General features: G+C 34.4%; 2 protein-coding genes across 3 annotated transcripts; one reads left to right on the top strand and one right to left on the bottom strand.

The window, feature by feature from the left end:
* Positions 1 to 1,381: 1,381 nt before the first annotated feature.
* Positions 1,382 to 5,692, bottom strand: LOC114532088 (nuclear pore complex protein Nup50-like). The gene is made up of 7 exons (XM_028553676.1): positions 5,494 to 5,692; positions 4,732 to 4,778; positions 4,027 to 4,069; positions 3,114 to 3,243; positions 2,528 to 2,800; positions 2,176 to 2,275; positions 1,382 to 1,978 (listed from the first exon to the last, which is right to left on the bottom strand). Exons 1-7 carry the CDS (start codon positions 5,560 to 5,562, stop codon positions 1,624 to 1,626), a joined length of 1,017 nt encoding a protein of 338 aa, XP_028409477.1. The 5' UTR covers positions 5,563 to 5,692; the 3' UTR covers positions 1,382 to 1,623.
* A 276-nt stretch (positions 5,693 to 5,968) lies between these two features.
* On the top strand, positions 5,969 to 14,038 carry LOC114532087 (PHD finger protein 21A-like). Of its 2 annotated transcripts, none has more exons than XM_028553675.1 (14): positions 5,969 to 6,133; positions 6,535 to 6,567; positions 6,672 to 6,737; positions 9,064 to 9,156; positions 9,419 to 9,529; positions 9,918 to 10,142; positions 10,336 to 10,387; positions 10,575 to 10,657; positions 10,759 to 10,795; positions 11,253 to 11,404; positions 11,692 to 11,841; positions 11,971 to 12,049; positions 12,690 to 12,793; positions 13,277 to 14,038. In XM_028553675.1, the coding sequence occupies exons 1-14, from the start codon at positions 6,080 to 6,082 to the stop codon at positions 13,379 to 13,381; spliced, it is 1,344 nt and encodes a 447-aa protein (XP_028409476.1). In that variant the 5' UTR covers positions 5,969 to 6,079; the 3' UTR covers positions 13,382 to 14,038. The 2 variants fall into 2 exon arrangements, with proteins under 2 accessions (XP_028409476.1, XP_028409475.1); XM_028553674.1 differs by having other exon boundaries at positions 9,891 to 10,142.
* The last annotated feature ends 149 nt before the right edge of the window (positions 14,039 to 14,187 follow it).

Raw genomic sequence — 14,187 nt, 5'->3', positions numbered from 1 at the left:
ACTGGTTGATACCAATTATTTTATGTAGCTCAGTGAGTGCCAAATATCTCGTTGCCATGGGAATTCTATACAGGCGGAGGCTCGCTCCTGTACGAAGGCTGTTTGTCCTGTATGAAGACCTTGCAGTGCATGCGGTTCAAAATTTATCTCTTTGGTAATTGACAGACTTTAGATTTTAGATATTGTTTATTATTATACGTTTATTATTTACTAAAACACTCGTATATCTTACGCCTCCACTACATTAGTGATACCGGCCACCGGGTACGGTGTGCGTTTTTTACGTATGTCACGGAGTTTAGGAGTGACAGTTTTTTCCCGCCATTTTGTTTGTTGTTGCCAATGGTTGTTGCTGTGAAATACAAACAGTCTTTGGTTCGTATTTAAAACGAACTTTACGCTGGAAATACAACGAAAAAACTTAAAAGACATCTTTAGATAAGTAAAATTTATTCTACATTTTTATTTACGCTATATAATTTAATTTAAAATAATAAAAACTATTCGCTTTTAGCCTTTTACAATGCCAATGGTGTTTAGGGTTTTAATAGGTGGTTATTTACTTGTCGTCTCCGCGTGTATATTTTTATATTAAGGTCGAATATACCATATTCCTGTACATTCGAGGATAGCAAGGTCGAATATACCATATTCCTGTACATTCGACGATAGCAAGGTCGAATATACCATATTCCTGTACATTCCAGGATAGCAAGGTCGAATATACCATATTCCTGCACATTCCAGGATAGCAAGGTCGAATATACCATATTTCGGTTATTCGGTACTATTCGACCATACAACAAGGTATACCTATTTAGGTATACTCGACCATGCCAAGGTTGAGTTACCATATTCAGGTATATTTGACCATCACTATTTTTTAACGTGTTATATACTCAATACCTTTCCATAGACTAGCCCTATTTTACGCCAATTTCGCATTTAATTTTTAGTGAAATTTTGACTAATGCATCGCGTGAATCGAATGTCAATCTTGGTTATGATGCTATTAAAAGATTGATTCCGTGATAAAACTCCTCATGAGTCATGACTACATTGTCAATGATGCATGTAGGTTTGAACGATAGCCGAGTTGTGACGGTACGTATATTTGGTTTATCCACCTGAAATCTCCGCAATAAGTGACGTCTCAACATTTTTCACAACGACCAGGTCCAGGGTATATATTCGGCACATCGTACACAATTGAGGACAGTAACGCACAAAGTCAATGACAATGTGCATATTTACACTCACTGAGTGACACGATAAATTCAACGACGGACTAAATGATGTTGATTTAATTTCTTTTTAGTTTTAATTTTTACTGAACAGGATTACTACATCGTGCACATAAAAATAAATACACCATGCCAAATTGATGTAAAAGTCTAAAATATTTCTCAAATTTGATCAAAATATTTCTTTTGTTATAAAGCGTTATAAATGAACTCGGTTTCTTTAATGCCGGTATTAAATTATGATTACTGAAACAGCTTGCAAAAACTATATTCTAACTTCTGTTAAGGAATTGCACGTAGAAAGCAGGATCTGTTATTTACATCGCGTTCTGTTCATGGACCTCCACAGGAAATGTCACAAAAGCTTCACCAAAATGATCTAATCATCAGATGTTTTTAAATTGTTTCGTAATTCATCTGCCTTTTCTGACGTTTTTACACGAATGAGATAACTGACAGGCTTTGTGTTATCACCTTCCTTTCCAAAAACAGGCGGGTTGGGGACACTCATGAGCAAAACATTGTTTCCTGAGCGTGATGTGGGAGTTTCATTGCTAACGAAGATATTTAAAAGTATCTTGCTCAATGCTGTGTCATTACGTACTAACACACGAATTTTCTCCGTGGTAATTTTCTTTAAACTTAACGTTCCAACGCCAAGTTCAGACCAGTCATTGTCCCGTTTGAAGAAAAGTTTACAGCGAATTGAATAAAACGCTTCTTCCTCCGGTGTGCTAAACATGATTATAAAAAAATATATTTGAAATCTTCGTGTTTTTATAAGATAAATGATTTAAAGATAATCTATATTACCGCGATGTTTAATACAATACTAATAAATGCATTGCCTGCAGAATAGAATTCCTCAGCAGTATGAATATAAACTTTGCTGTCAGATTAGTCCGCTATGGTTCATGCAATATATTCTCACCTTTTAGCTTGACTCTGGATATTCTGTGGTGTGTCATCTGACGATTCACAACTTTCGGGAGGTTTAACGTCATTAGCTCGGCTTAAATTTGTAGTTGTACCTGGAAATTGTAATAAAACACAACATCATATCGTAACACATGAAATATCTTTGCAAATCAACTATCACTGTATCATGCTGTGTTGTCATTAATTTTCTCATTTACTGTAACACATGCGTGGCGCATTAGGAAATCGCATGGCAATTAGCTTCAAGCCATCAGCTGCAATGCCCCTTCAATGCATTCTATAGCTTATATTCCAAAATTTTCATAATCGTCAATGATTATGAAATTGACCAGTGAATGACTTACCTCCATTAAAACTATGAACAACACTAGAACTCATTCCACCAGATGTTGTAATTTTCGGGGAAATGTTACTCATTTCCACGGGCTTGCAGGCAGCAGGGAATTTCTTCTCAAGATTTCCCAGGTGTTTTTCATAATCCTTAAAGACTGGTGTTAAATCAACGTACGGATTTTCATTGATATGTTTCTTTATCCACTCACAAACTTCTTGGTTCAATCTCTTGAGTTGAGTCATATAAGCAGAATTCAAGTCCGATGTCGCTACTTGTGCATTATCTACAAAAGTGTTTCAATTTTGATAGTGTAGTTTTGCGTATGATTTGTTTATTGAAAGTTGAAGGTGGAGGAGTTTGATCAAATAGAAACCAAGCGAGTTATATATCATATAAATGCAGCAGCTATTAAATAAATGGACCAAGTGGATTATCAAATACAAGTGTTTAAAAATGACCAGTCAACAAACAAAAACTGTTCTTATTCTTTATTGACTACCGCATTATTATTTTTTAAAGACAATACTAATAGTGATAATAGATAAATATATCCTATAGGCTATAAATATTTACAAATATACCCGATGATTAATTACCTTTCTTTTCATTTCCATTTCCAAAGCCTTTAAATCCCGTCAAAGACAAAGTATTTGGCGCATTGCTGATCATTGGTGTCGATGAATTTTGTGGGACACCAAATCCTTGAAAGCTTTTAAAACTTCCCGACTAAGGAGAGAGACAAAACGCATTTGTAACATTAAGTACTGTAACTACGAACACCAGCACGCATAAGATAAGGTCAAGCTACATTATAATTAACTCTGCTTTCGGGAGTCCTGGAAACAGGAGAGCACACCGCTACCAAGCGAAATGTATATGAAAATACGTGCATAAAATTAGAAGTCTCCTTGTGAGGCAAGCAGTTCTATTTAGGTACCAGCTTATGTGCAACATGTGAAGAGGTTAAAAAGCTACTTTAAACATAACCTCCCCAGCTGGTCTAATAGACGTTATGCATAATGACGTAACAAGCTGTGACACCTGCAGGGAATTCTGGTCTTAGTAGTCAGTACTAGTCACGGTGGGAAGTTTTGAAGTTTGAATTTTTTGCCATGCATGACTACCAACCAGAATTCCCTGCAGGTGTCACAGCTTGATATGTCATTATGCATAAGGTCTATGTCTCTTTGTATTCCTTGATGCAGCTAACCCAAGCCCAATGTGGAGAAGGCTACCTGAAACACAATCTGTTTCATCACACATCTGGCTGGGATCTGCATCAAGTGGACTCCATGATCATAAAAAACTAAGCAAATTGTTCTTGCAGTGCTTTAAGAAACCTGACCTGATTTGTCACTTAGCTGCAAGTCATGATTCAATACTATGTTATGTTATACTAGCAAATTTATACAAAATAAAACAGATTCCAAAGATAAAAATCTGTTTTACTTGGATTTTCCGAAATTGTCTGCTTGCCATGGTTATATACTTATACTAGCAACATCTTACTGTTTCATCACTGCCTGTAACACGTCTTTTTGCCTTTCTTATTCTAAAAATCAGACCACATTTAAATTTACTAAACCATTTAGAACATCACAACTAAAAAAATAATGGAAACTTATCTACGCAAAACATTGGAAATGTTATAATTAGTTTTAAGTCACTATCAATTAACTAGAGTCTGGTACATTCCCTAAAATTTCTCTGTTTAAACCTAAGGGTCTTAAATTGCCAATAGTTTATAGTTGTTGGGAACTACATTAACGCAACATAACGCAACATAGTCTTGTATATATACATTATGCACTAAAACTGAAATCTATGCACTAATTATCCATTATTCCAAGGTTATATTATCAAAATATAGTGATTTATTGTATTCTTTCCTAAAAACAGTACTTCTCAATGTTTCAACCTACAGGACCTTTGTCACAAGAGAGAGTATAAGGAGAGAGAGAAATGGAGAGAGAAAGTTAACTCTCCTGACGATCGAAAAGCCCTAGGTCAAGGTGTTAATGGTTGGTGTGATATCCAATAGGATTTTACCGACCTAATAAGTGTAGATGTAGATTTTTGTCTATTTCAGGCAGTGCAGGCTACTCCCTAGGTTTTTTTCAATAGGAAATGATTGGGTTTGAATTGGAGTAAATAGCTCAACTATAATGTAAGAACAGCTGTTATATAAGAAACCAAAAATTTATTTTTACATACACTCGTTTGCTCAATTGATCATCATCAGCAACTTTAAAGTGGCCTGCCTAAAAAAAAATAAACGTGAAGTTAAATAGTGATTTTTTTTTTATTTACTTCAGTTGGGACTGTTAGGAAATGTGAGGAAAACATAATATAGGTCTTAAAATAGATATCGTTTTTTTTACTTTAGTGAAAAGTAGCTGGCAAAGCCAACTGAACCAATTGAGATTGGCAAAACTTTTGTTTGTTAATTTCCACCACATTTCACATTGGCTGACTGGATTGTTTTTCATGTAGAAGAAAGAATAAATTGAAAATTTAAACTTCAAGAAATAAGAAATCCCACCAAACTTTGCAAACTAGATTAATTGCATGTATTCCCAATCATTCATATAGACAGATCTGGATGGGTTTTTATCTTTTAAAATTTGAAGCCCAAATAGCCAAGGCATGAAGGCATGTGGATGAATTTTTAGGTAAATTTTTAGATTTGTATAATTAATTTCTAGATAAATCATTGGCTATATTGCTTGATGACTGTTGTTAGCTATAAATTGATTAGTGTTTGACTGCATGCTTGATTATTGCAGATGTTTCTTGCAGCTCAGTGATCTTTAATTGCTTTGAAATTCTGAGAAGAAAAAGCCAAACTTTGCCTCTCTGACTCTATATTCACACTAACACATCTCGTGTTAATATACTGAAACAATATGTATATCTATTACAGGGACAGCGTGGGCATACTTGAAATAAATATTGAAATAATAAAGGTATTTATACCACTTCATTTTCCTCCTCCTCGTCCCAATTTCTGTCTGTCAACTGAACAGCGGCTCCTCGTTTCGCCATTATGAAGATAGTTTTATTTCAAATTGCGCTGTCAGGTTAAAATTCAGATATTCAGCTGTTTGAAGTGTAAATTGCCCTTTTCCCTCTAATAATTCATACACCAAGGTGCCAGGAATCACGTTCCCTTGAAGTTATTCCACCCCGGCGCTATATCCCCAGGTATTTATTCTTTCGCCTGGTGACTGATCGTGAATAAATTGCAGAGGTATTTAGCAGTTATATAGTATTTTCTGCTAATGTGTGGAACCCGTAGAGTAAATTGTACCTAAAAAGTTTACCGAAAGAGATGAAAAAGTGAACAATTTATAAGTAAACCTATGTACTTTTTTCGTAATACGAGATTAGTACCCTAACTACATGTCGTTGCTTCGGAGATTCCCGGGTGAAACTCGGAAATAGAGTTTCCCTAGAGGCGGAAAGGAATACGAATTTACATTGCTGCAATATCCAAAGTTATATTACTTCAATTTTATTTTATCCGAATATTGTTTGTCGATCTCACAGTTTAGGTTGGATAATGGACTTAGAAAAAATCCAGGCCCAGTTAAAAAGCCATATTCATCAACATCAGGTACGTAACTAGCTAACATGAAAATATATAAACGTCTATATAGGTTATGCGCTCGGCATGTTATCGTCAGAGATTTGTCCATATAGACATATGGACTTCACATATTCAATTGAAAAAATGCAGAAATAAGTCCTAAAATATTGATACGCTTTTTTCCATATATGCTTCTCTTTGCTTTTTAAAAGATTTGTAATGTATTTATGGGTATATAGATAGCGTTTTTTTAAAAAATACATTCAGGTAGCTTTTGTGGGGTTGGCACATCATTTGATATTATCCGTGAGCGAGTTTTAAGATATGCATGAACGACTATGTATGTGTGGTCCCCCAAAACCACGTTAGGGCAGGATCTTGTAACATTTCCAACAAAATTGACGTACGTATCCAAATGTTCTATTTAGATCTTAATAGAGGAAATGAAAAGAGATCCCCAGGTATATATATGTATATACATGCAGACGTTTATGTTTTGTTTTTTACTACAATTCATTTTGATCTCACTGGTAGTGGGAAATTTGAGCAAGCCTTTTTTTTTCAGAACATAGAAATACAACAGAAAGTCCAATCACTTCAAGCTGAATTAACTAGCCTCAGTGAGAAACAAGTAAGTTTTAATGTTGTTGTTTGGGATATGCATGGGTACATTTATTTATATAATATAACAGCTGCAAATTAAAGTTAGAGAGCCTGTGTTATCATATGGCTTGTATCATGGGATTTGGTATTGAATTACCTGCCCCAACTTAATTTTTATAGAAAAACTACTTTTTTATGTATTAATATTAAAAAGAAAAAGTATCAAGTGGATGCTGATGCAGTTCAGCTACATTGCTATAAATTTAGTGTGGTTGATTTATTTTATGAAATATGGCTGGTTTTCTGAATCATAGGAGCCCAAAGTCCCAAACCCTGAGTTACCCTACCTAGGGCCTAGGCCTTGTGAAAATAGCAGGGCTCCAGGGGATTTTAATTTTCAAATTAATAATGATTGATTTACAGTTTATCAAATATCGACTAGGAAAATCCTTAAAAACCCATACCTTTGTTCATGCAAGTTGACTAACTAGTTAACATCTTTCTTTTTCATCTACTGTTCAAGAAACATATTGCATAAAAATCAAAGTTAAATTAAGATAGTATTAGAATAGGCAGGCCATATGTGCATTACACAATCCAATTTTTCTTGCAACTTGCAATCCAATTTCACTTTTAAGAGATGTAAATTTGGTAAGTATATACAAAACTTTTGTAATTATAATGCACAGGTGTTTCTTGTATATATACTGTACATTTTGTATATCTTTAAAAAATATATTATTTATGCAAATAAATAAATTTCCTTTGTTTTACACAATACTTGAAGTATTGCAAGCTTGCCAAAAATTGTTCACAACGTACAGTCTGCATGTTTAAATCTTCAGTTATATCATAATACATATATACACAATAAATAGGTGGCTTAACCATATGTATACTGTATATAATATATATATATATATATATATATATATATATATATATATATATATATATATATATATATATATATATATATATAGAAAAAGGTTGCTTGTCAACTAGAGAGATATTATTCGAACATAACCACTGCTTTGTATTTTTTAATATCACTTTATTCACAAACGTTTTCGCTCTCTTAGCTCTTCAGGTGATAAATGATAACAGTGGTTATTTTGTTTACTTACATATAGTGTAATATGATACATCCTATTTAGTGTGACTATGTTAAAGTTGTGTTCAACACAACTTCAATATATATATATATATATATATGATTATATATATATGATTCAATAATATTGCAGAAAAAAATATATGATTGAAGTAAGCATCTACAATAGCAAATCTGTAAATATATTGTATATACATGTATGCAGAAATGATATAGGCTTATTCTTTAATATATGAAGAAATTCTCTAAACAAATTAAACTAATATAATATAGTTAGGTCTGCTTGTGCAATAGTTGACCCAAATTGTTCTTGCAAAGTATATGTACGTACTTTTACTCACTTTATTGATAAGACACTATACAGTTAAGTATCAAGTATCCCTCATATTGCTACAGTACATGCTTACTTGAATCATATATTATTTTTTTGTGCTATGTATTATTGAATCATATATTAATTTTATATATGGTTGAGCTATAGACTTGATAATAGTTATTCCAGATTGTAATCAAGGCTTACAGCTAGCATATAATTATTTTTTGCAACCAGGTGAGCATAATTAATATCCAAGCTTAGTGAGTTTATTCTGCAACTAGCCAATTGTCACCGTGGCTTGATGAGTTTTTTAATACCATGCAGCTGCATGGTAATGAAGGGTTTGTGAGTTTACTTCACCACCTACAGGTTAATCAATTTGATTACTGCAGCTGGTAATCAATACTTTGTGAGTTTATTTAGGTACCAGCAGGTAATCAATACTTTGTGAGTTTATGTCACTACCTGCTGGTAATTTAGGCTTGGTAAGTTTTTTATCACTATATTAGCTGGTGATCACAACTCTGTGAGTTTGTATTTCGCTATTGTACCAGTTATTCAAAGCTCGTAATCAAGACTCAGTGAGTTTATTTTGTTACTCGCTAGTAATCAAGGCTTATAGTGCATTCTTTTTCACTGCCATCTGATAATCAAGGCTTGGTGGGTTTTGTCACTATCAGCTGGTAATTATTGGTTCTAGTTGGTAGCGAATAATATAAACCTACTTGGTCTTGATAATTACCTGTTGCATGGTATCACAATGAAACTTTGTATTACCTAATGTATGGGCTAAGTCTTGATAACTGCACAAATGTACAGAATTGGTACAGCTTGGCACAATGAATTCACTGTATCTTGTTAGTTGCTCACATAACTGGAGTTCTGATTAACCTACGCCATCAATGACTAGTGCATTTTTTATAGAAATACGTTGTTAAACAACTTAAACAGAACATTAAACCAAGATCAGAAGTATATTCAAATGAACAAGATCTCCTCTCAAGGAGTCACCATCATGTACGTAATTTTTTGAAGTTACTGAATTGTGCAACTGAAGTGTCCATCATATAGACGCTTTTTAACACAAAAATTTTTTTTAAAGGATACGTAAAATAACCAGTGTATGTCTCAAAATTTATGGATAACCAATATATATTCATTGATCAGAAGAGACTTTTTTAAAGTTCTTATGTATTATGTTGCTAAACCTAATCTGATTTAGTTTTAAACAAGTTTTTATTATGTAACATTTGATGATGTACATCTGCCAATGTTTTAGCAAATACCGTCCACTTCTGATTATTCAAGAACGGAACGTTCACCACGTCGACCCTCAATGATCAACATGAGTGCTGGGCGACATTCTGGTCTGAATACGTTGGACAAACAGGTATGTTAATTATGATCGAGATCTACCCTGGTGGGGGGCTATTTCAAGTAATATGTGCCTTTTTATGTTGCCCATTTTCCACTAGGAGAACAGATAAAAAGTATACTTTTTCGCTGCGAATTCGTTCGCCAACCAATCCTATCACCGGATTTCAGATATCGCTTCGCGTCGCGCGAATAAATTCGCCTAGTGGAAAACGGGCTTAAACCGTCTTGGGTTGACGGAAAAAAGAATGCAAATCAAATTTTACTAGTTTAAAAGTTTTAAAACCCGACAATCCGATGATCACCCGCCCTGGGATGCACGCAACTCCATGCATCGCTTAATGTATTGAAAAATATTTTTATTTAAAATTTAATAGATTGTAAACTCCATGTCTTCTCCACAGACGACAAAGTTTATTCCAACCATCACACAAAATAACATTGTTTCCCTGAAGGAGGGACGAGAGGTTAGGAGAAAACCAGACATGGTCACTACTGGTATGCAAACGGTGCCGACTGGTAAGATAGAGAGAACAGTTCTCGCCAGACCTGATACCAAAAAAGCATCTCTTGGAATACAGTACAGCAAACCTGTTGAACAGCGGAGTGCTGGGAAACAAAATACAGAGGTACAACGTACAGTATAAAATTGGTTAAAATACTTCATATTTATATAGTACTTAGTGTTATTATTTCGTGAAATGTAAGAAAAAGCAATACCCCAAAAATCAACATAGACAAGGAGTTTTTAAAGAACAAGATACAATAAAATCACACGTGATATTTTGTCCCTATTTGATATTCCTAAACATTATTTAATAGAAACTCAATTTCCTATCCACTCTTGGTCTTATCACTGTTTCGAAATGTCGAGGTGAGTTTATTTGTTTAATGCTCTTGCGCTTTCCCACATAGCTACACTAGGGTCACTAGCGTTAGTAACTAGCGCATGCCATATATATTCACATCATGCACTACGGTAATTTTGTCAGTATAATGATGGATTGATTGTTTTTCCTAGCTCTTCTAAATACTAAACTGCTCTTTTCATTTCGTTATAGAAATCAATTCGCAGAAAAACGAACGAAGGAGAAGAACTAGCGCAATATTTTCACCTTACAGTTCTTTTCAGTTTTTTGATGAGGTAAAAAGATCTTTTTTCAATGCATCTGAAAAAAAAACTTGTTGGTGGCAACGGTATATATTTCAAAATCGTTACGACAAAGCTATTTCTATCTTTTTAAGCCTAAGCGACCGTCCCCTGGAATAAAGCGAGGAAGAGGTACTAAATCACTTGCGTGTATCACATGATATGTCGAAACTCTAGGAAATAGAAGATCGAAATTATATAGAAGTTTACTGCAAATGTATTAACACTATCATCGACATACCCCAAGTCTATGTTCGCACACAATGATTTAACATCACGATTCAAATGTATATTTCAAGTAATACATATACTAGCTGTTAAACATCTGCATGTAGTGCTGATAAATCTTTGCATGCATGTGTATGTCAACCTGTGCAGAGTACACTCAAATGGTTCATCTGATAATGTGCAAACTGTACTGTTAAGTATGTGACTGGATAAGGTTAGGATTTAAAGTTGGCATAAACTGAATAAGAATCATATAGGATCAGTTTCAATTTGAGTTTGAGATCATGTATACGGTCATATATATGGTGAGAACTTTGGCAAAATTACACACGTTCATGGTTCTTATATGTCCATTATTTAGGTCGTCCATCAAAAAGCGGTGAAAACGGCCTAAAATCACCAATATCCCCATCGCCAGTGTTTGTTCCTATTAATGGTTTTAAAACACCAAATGATGATCATCCTTCAGCAGAGCAAATCTCTCGAAATATTTCATCGGATTCCTCGCCCAAGGTATGTGTCTGGGAATGCCGTTATTCATAATAATTCTCTGACGTGCATCTCAAACTTTCTGATGGTGCCTTATTGAAGGTCGCCCAACTGTCAGAAACGACGGCATTAGAAAAATTTTGGCACGGGAAAGTTTAATTGAAAATATATATCCTTTATAAAAAGTACTTAAAATTTAGTAAAATTTGGTAATGATTTGTAGGAAGGATAATAGTGATAATACAGAATAGCCGTAAAAAGTTTTAATGCTGAATTATCTATTCAGTAGAATTATTTTTTGAACATTACAGGTTGAGGAACACGAAGATCACTGCGCTGTTTGTCAACAAAGTGGCGAAGTATTAATGTGTGATACATGTATACTTGTCTATCATTTGAAATGTCTTACACCACCACTGACCTCAATACCGACCGGAATGTGGATGTGTCCCAAGTGTCAAGTAAAATATTGTAGATTTTTTTGCGAAAAATGTTATTTAGATAGTTAAGCGTTATTATATCGTCCCTTGTTCCCGTATCGACCCACGTTTCCTTTTAACACACGTTTCCTTCCAAATGTCTTTATTTAGGAAAATATAAAAAATAAAGAACCAATGGAATGGCCTGGTACTCTTGCTGTTGCTCATTCTTATCTCAAACACAGGGCTGGTGAGTTCAAATATTTATTGTCAACGTTGTATTCGCATTATAAATATCAAAGCCAAATATAAAATGGATGTTTTATTTTTCAAAATTTTCAGACATTTTGGATAAAATTACAAATCTAACACAGAGACTATTTGGGCGCTTTCCTTTAAGCGGCCAAAATTATCAGACAGTCAGAGCGGTCATATTTTGAATTGAAAATAGAGTATTATAGCGGTGCATAAAGCTGCATTTCCCATGCTAGCCGGATGTAAATATCGATAAACGTGAATGCAGATATGCAGATTTCTTAAACCACTAAAAAAGCCCAGTAATCTTTTCTGTAGTAAAATACAACAGGAGTCTACAGGACCGGTCTGGCCGTTTTTATGGTATAAAGGAAAGAGCGGGTTGTTTAAACACTCACAAGAAATGACGCGGTTAGAGCTAGGAATATAGAAATGATTAGAACGTTGAAGGAAGAATTTTTAAGTTTGGACGAAAGGTCAATAATTAATTTTTTACTCTAATAAACGTTTCGAATCATTGGCTCTAATTAAAGCATACGGCTCCCGCACCCGCCATCTGGGATGATACCCAACATTCCATATATTTAGTTCACGATTTGCTGTAATTCCAAATCAATTTCCAATATTTTTCGCAGAGAAAGACAAAGAAAAACAAAACTTATTGAATCGAAATCAAGAACTGAAACTGCAGGAGCTCGAACTACAGAGGAAAGTAAATGAACTAAGCAGCGCTATTGTGGTAAGTCTTCTTCTGTTAATAAACTACATAATGCCTCTTCTAGGCGTTGTGAGTCATCATCCGATCATCGTGTTCCTCTTTTGTCCTATTCGAACACACTATTTCTTATGTCACGAAAGCGTTTTAAGCAATAGATGAGGCTTCCCATGCATAAATATGTTTGAAGCAGGTCTCAGCATTGTCGTAGGTATTAAGAAGTAATATATATCGAGTCAAAATTTTTGGACTGAAGATCAACGTTGGCCCAATATATCCCATGACACGCGGCGCGATCTCCTCAATGAACGAAAGCTTGATTATGAATTTCCCCCATCAGTAATTTAGGACGATCTCTCTTATATTAGTAGGAACCAAGGATATTCTATTGTAATACCAATGTTATAATCTTAGTGCAATCTTTCTCATTAGCCAACAAGGGCAAACAGGTCAGAATATAACCAACCATTAGTGAACTCAACTCGACTCTTTTTTATATTTTTTCAGATTCAAATTCAAAAGAAAGCAGAAATAGTTGAGTCAACAAAGCAAGCTCAGGAAAAACTGCACAGGCTGAAGAAATTCATTCAAACTGTTCATTCATCACATTGAAAGTGTTCACGCCCTATTTTGCCATTTTTGCATGCCTGTGTACAAAATTGTTTCAAGCACACAGACCTGAGGCTGGTTTTTCAACATCTTGTTAGTTTGTTTTCGGGTTAATTCAAATCTATGTATATAGTAATCAAATTTTTAATGGTTTGTTCATCGAGTTTAATTGTTCCTCAACTCCTCAAGAAATTGTAAACAGTCTTGAAGCAGCCGTCCATGTTAGAAATTCATAAAAAGATGATAGCAACAAAATCTCCTCAATCTGGCTTATGGCTAAATCCTTGTTTCCATTTTGTCGTAATTTTCAGACACAGGTCATTTTCACCGATAAAAACTTTAAATTTCCCTTTGAACAATCGGTGATTGTTCACTGCACACAAATAAAAAAATTATATCACATCAGCCACTTCGACTGTTAACGAAAATTGCGACTAAATGGAAACTAGGCTTAATCAGATTTTGAATAACCGTCATCTGATTTTCACGTGGCCAAGCTGGATAAAAGTGATGAGAAAGTTGTTGTAATTTGAATTGTTCAGCGTAGCTAAAGTCATGTTGTACAATACGCCATGTTACACGGTACAATTTTTCTTTCAACTTGCAATGCAATTCTACTTCTAAGAGATGTAAATTAGTGAAGAGTCTTGCAGAAGAAAAGGGGCATGAAGTGTAATAAACACAAAAGTTTCGTTGTTCCCAAATATACATCTCTCAAAAGTAGAATTGCATTGCAAGCTGCAAGAAAAATTGCACCGTGTAACAGGGCATTATATGCGTTGTCACCTGTTACAGTCTTCAGCTCATTA

Source organism: Dendronephthya gigantea, unplaced genomic scaffold (assembly GCF_004324835.1).
Source record: "Dendronephthya gigantea isolate DGI-Jeju-01 unplaced genomic scaffold, DenGig_1.0 000077F, whole genome shotgun sequence".
Classification (NCBI taxonomy): domain Eukaryota; kingdom Metazoa; phylum Cnidaria; class Anthozoa; order Malacalcyonacea; family Nephtheidae; genus Dendronephthya; species Dendronephthya gigantea.
The sequence above is the reverse complement of the archived record's forward strand: the minus strand, read 5'-3'. Positions and strand labels throughout refer to the sequence as shown.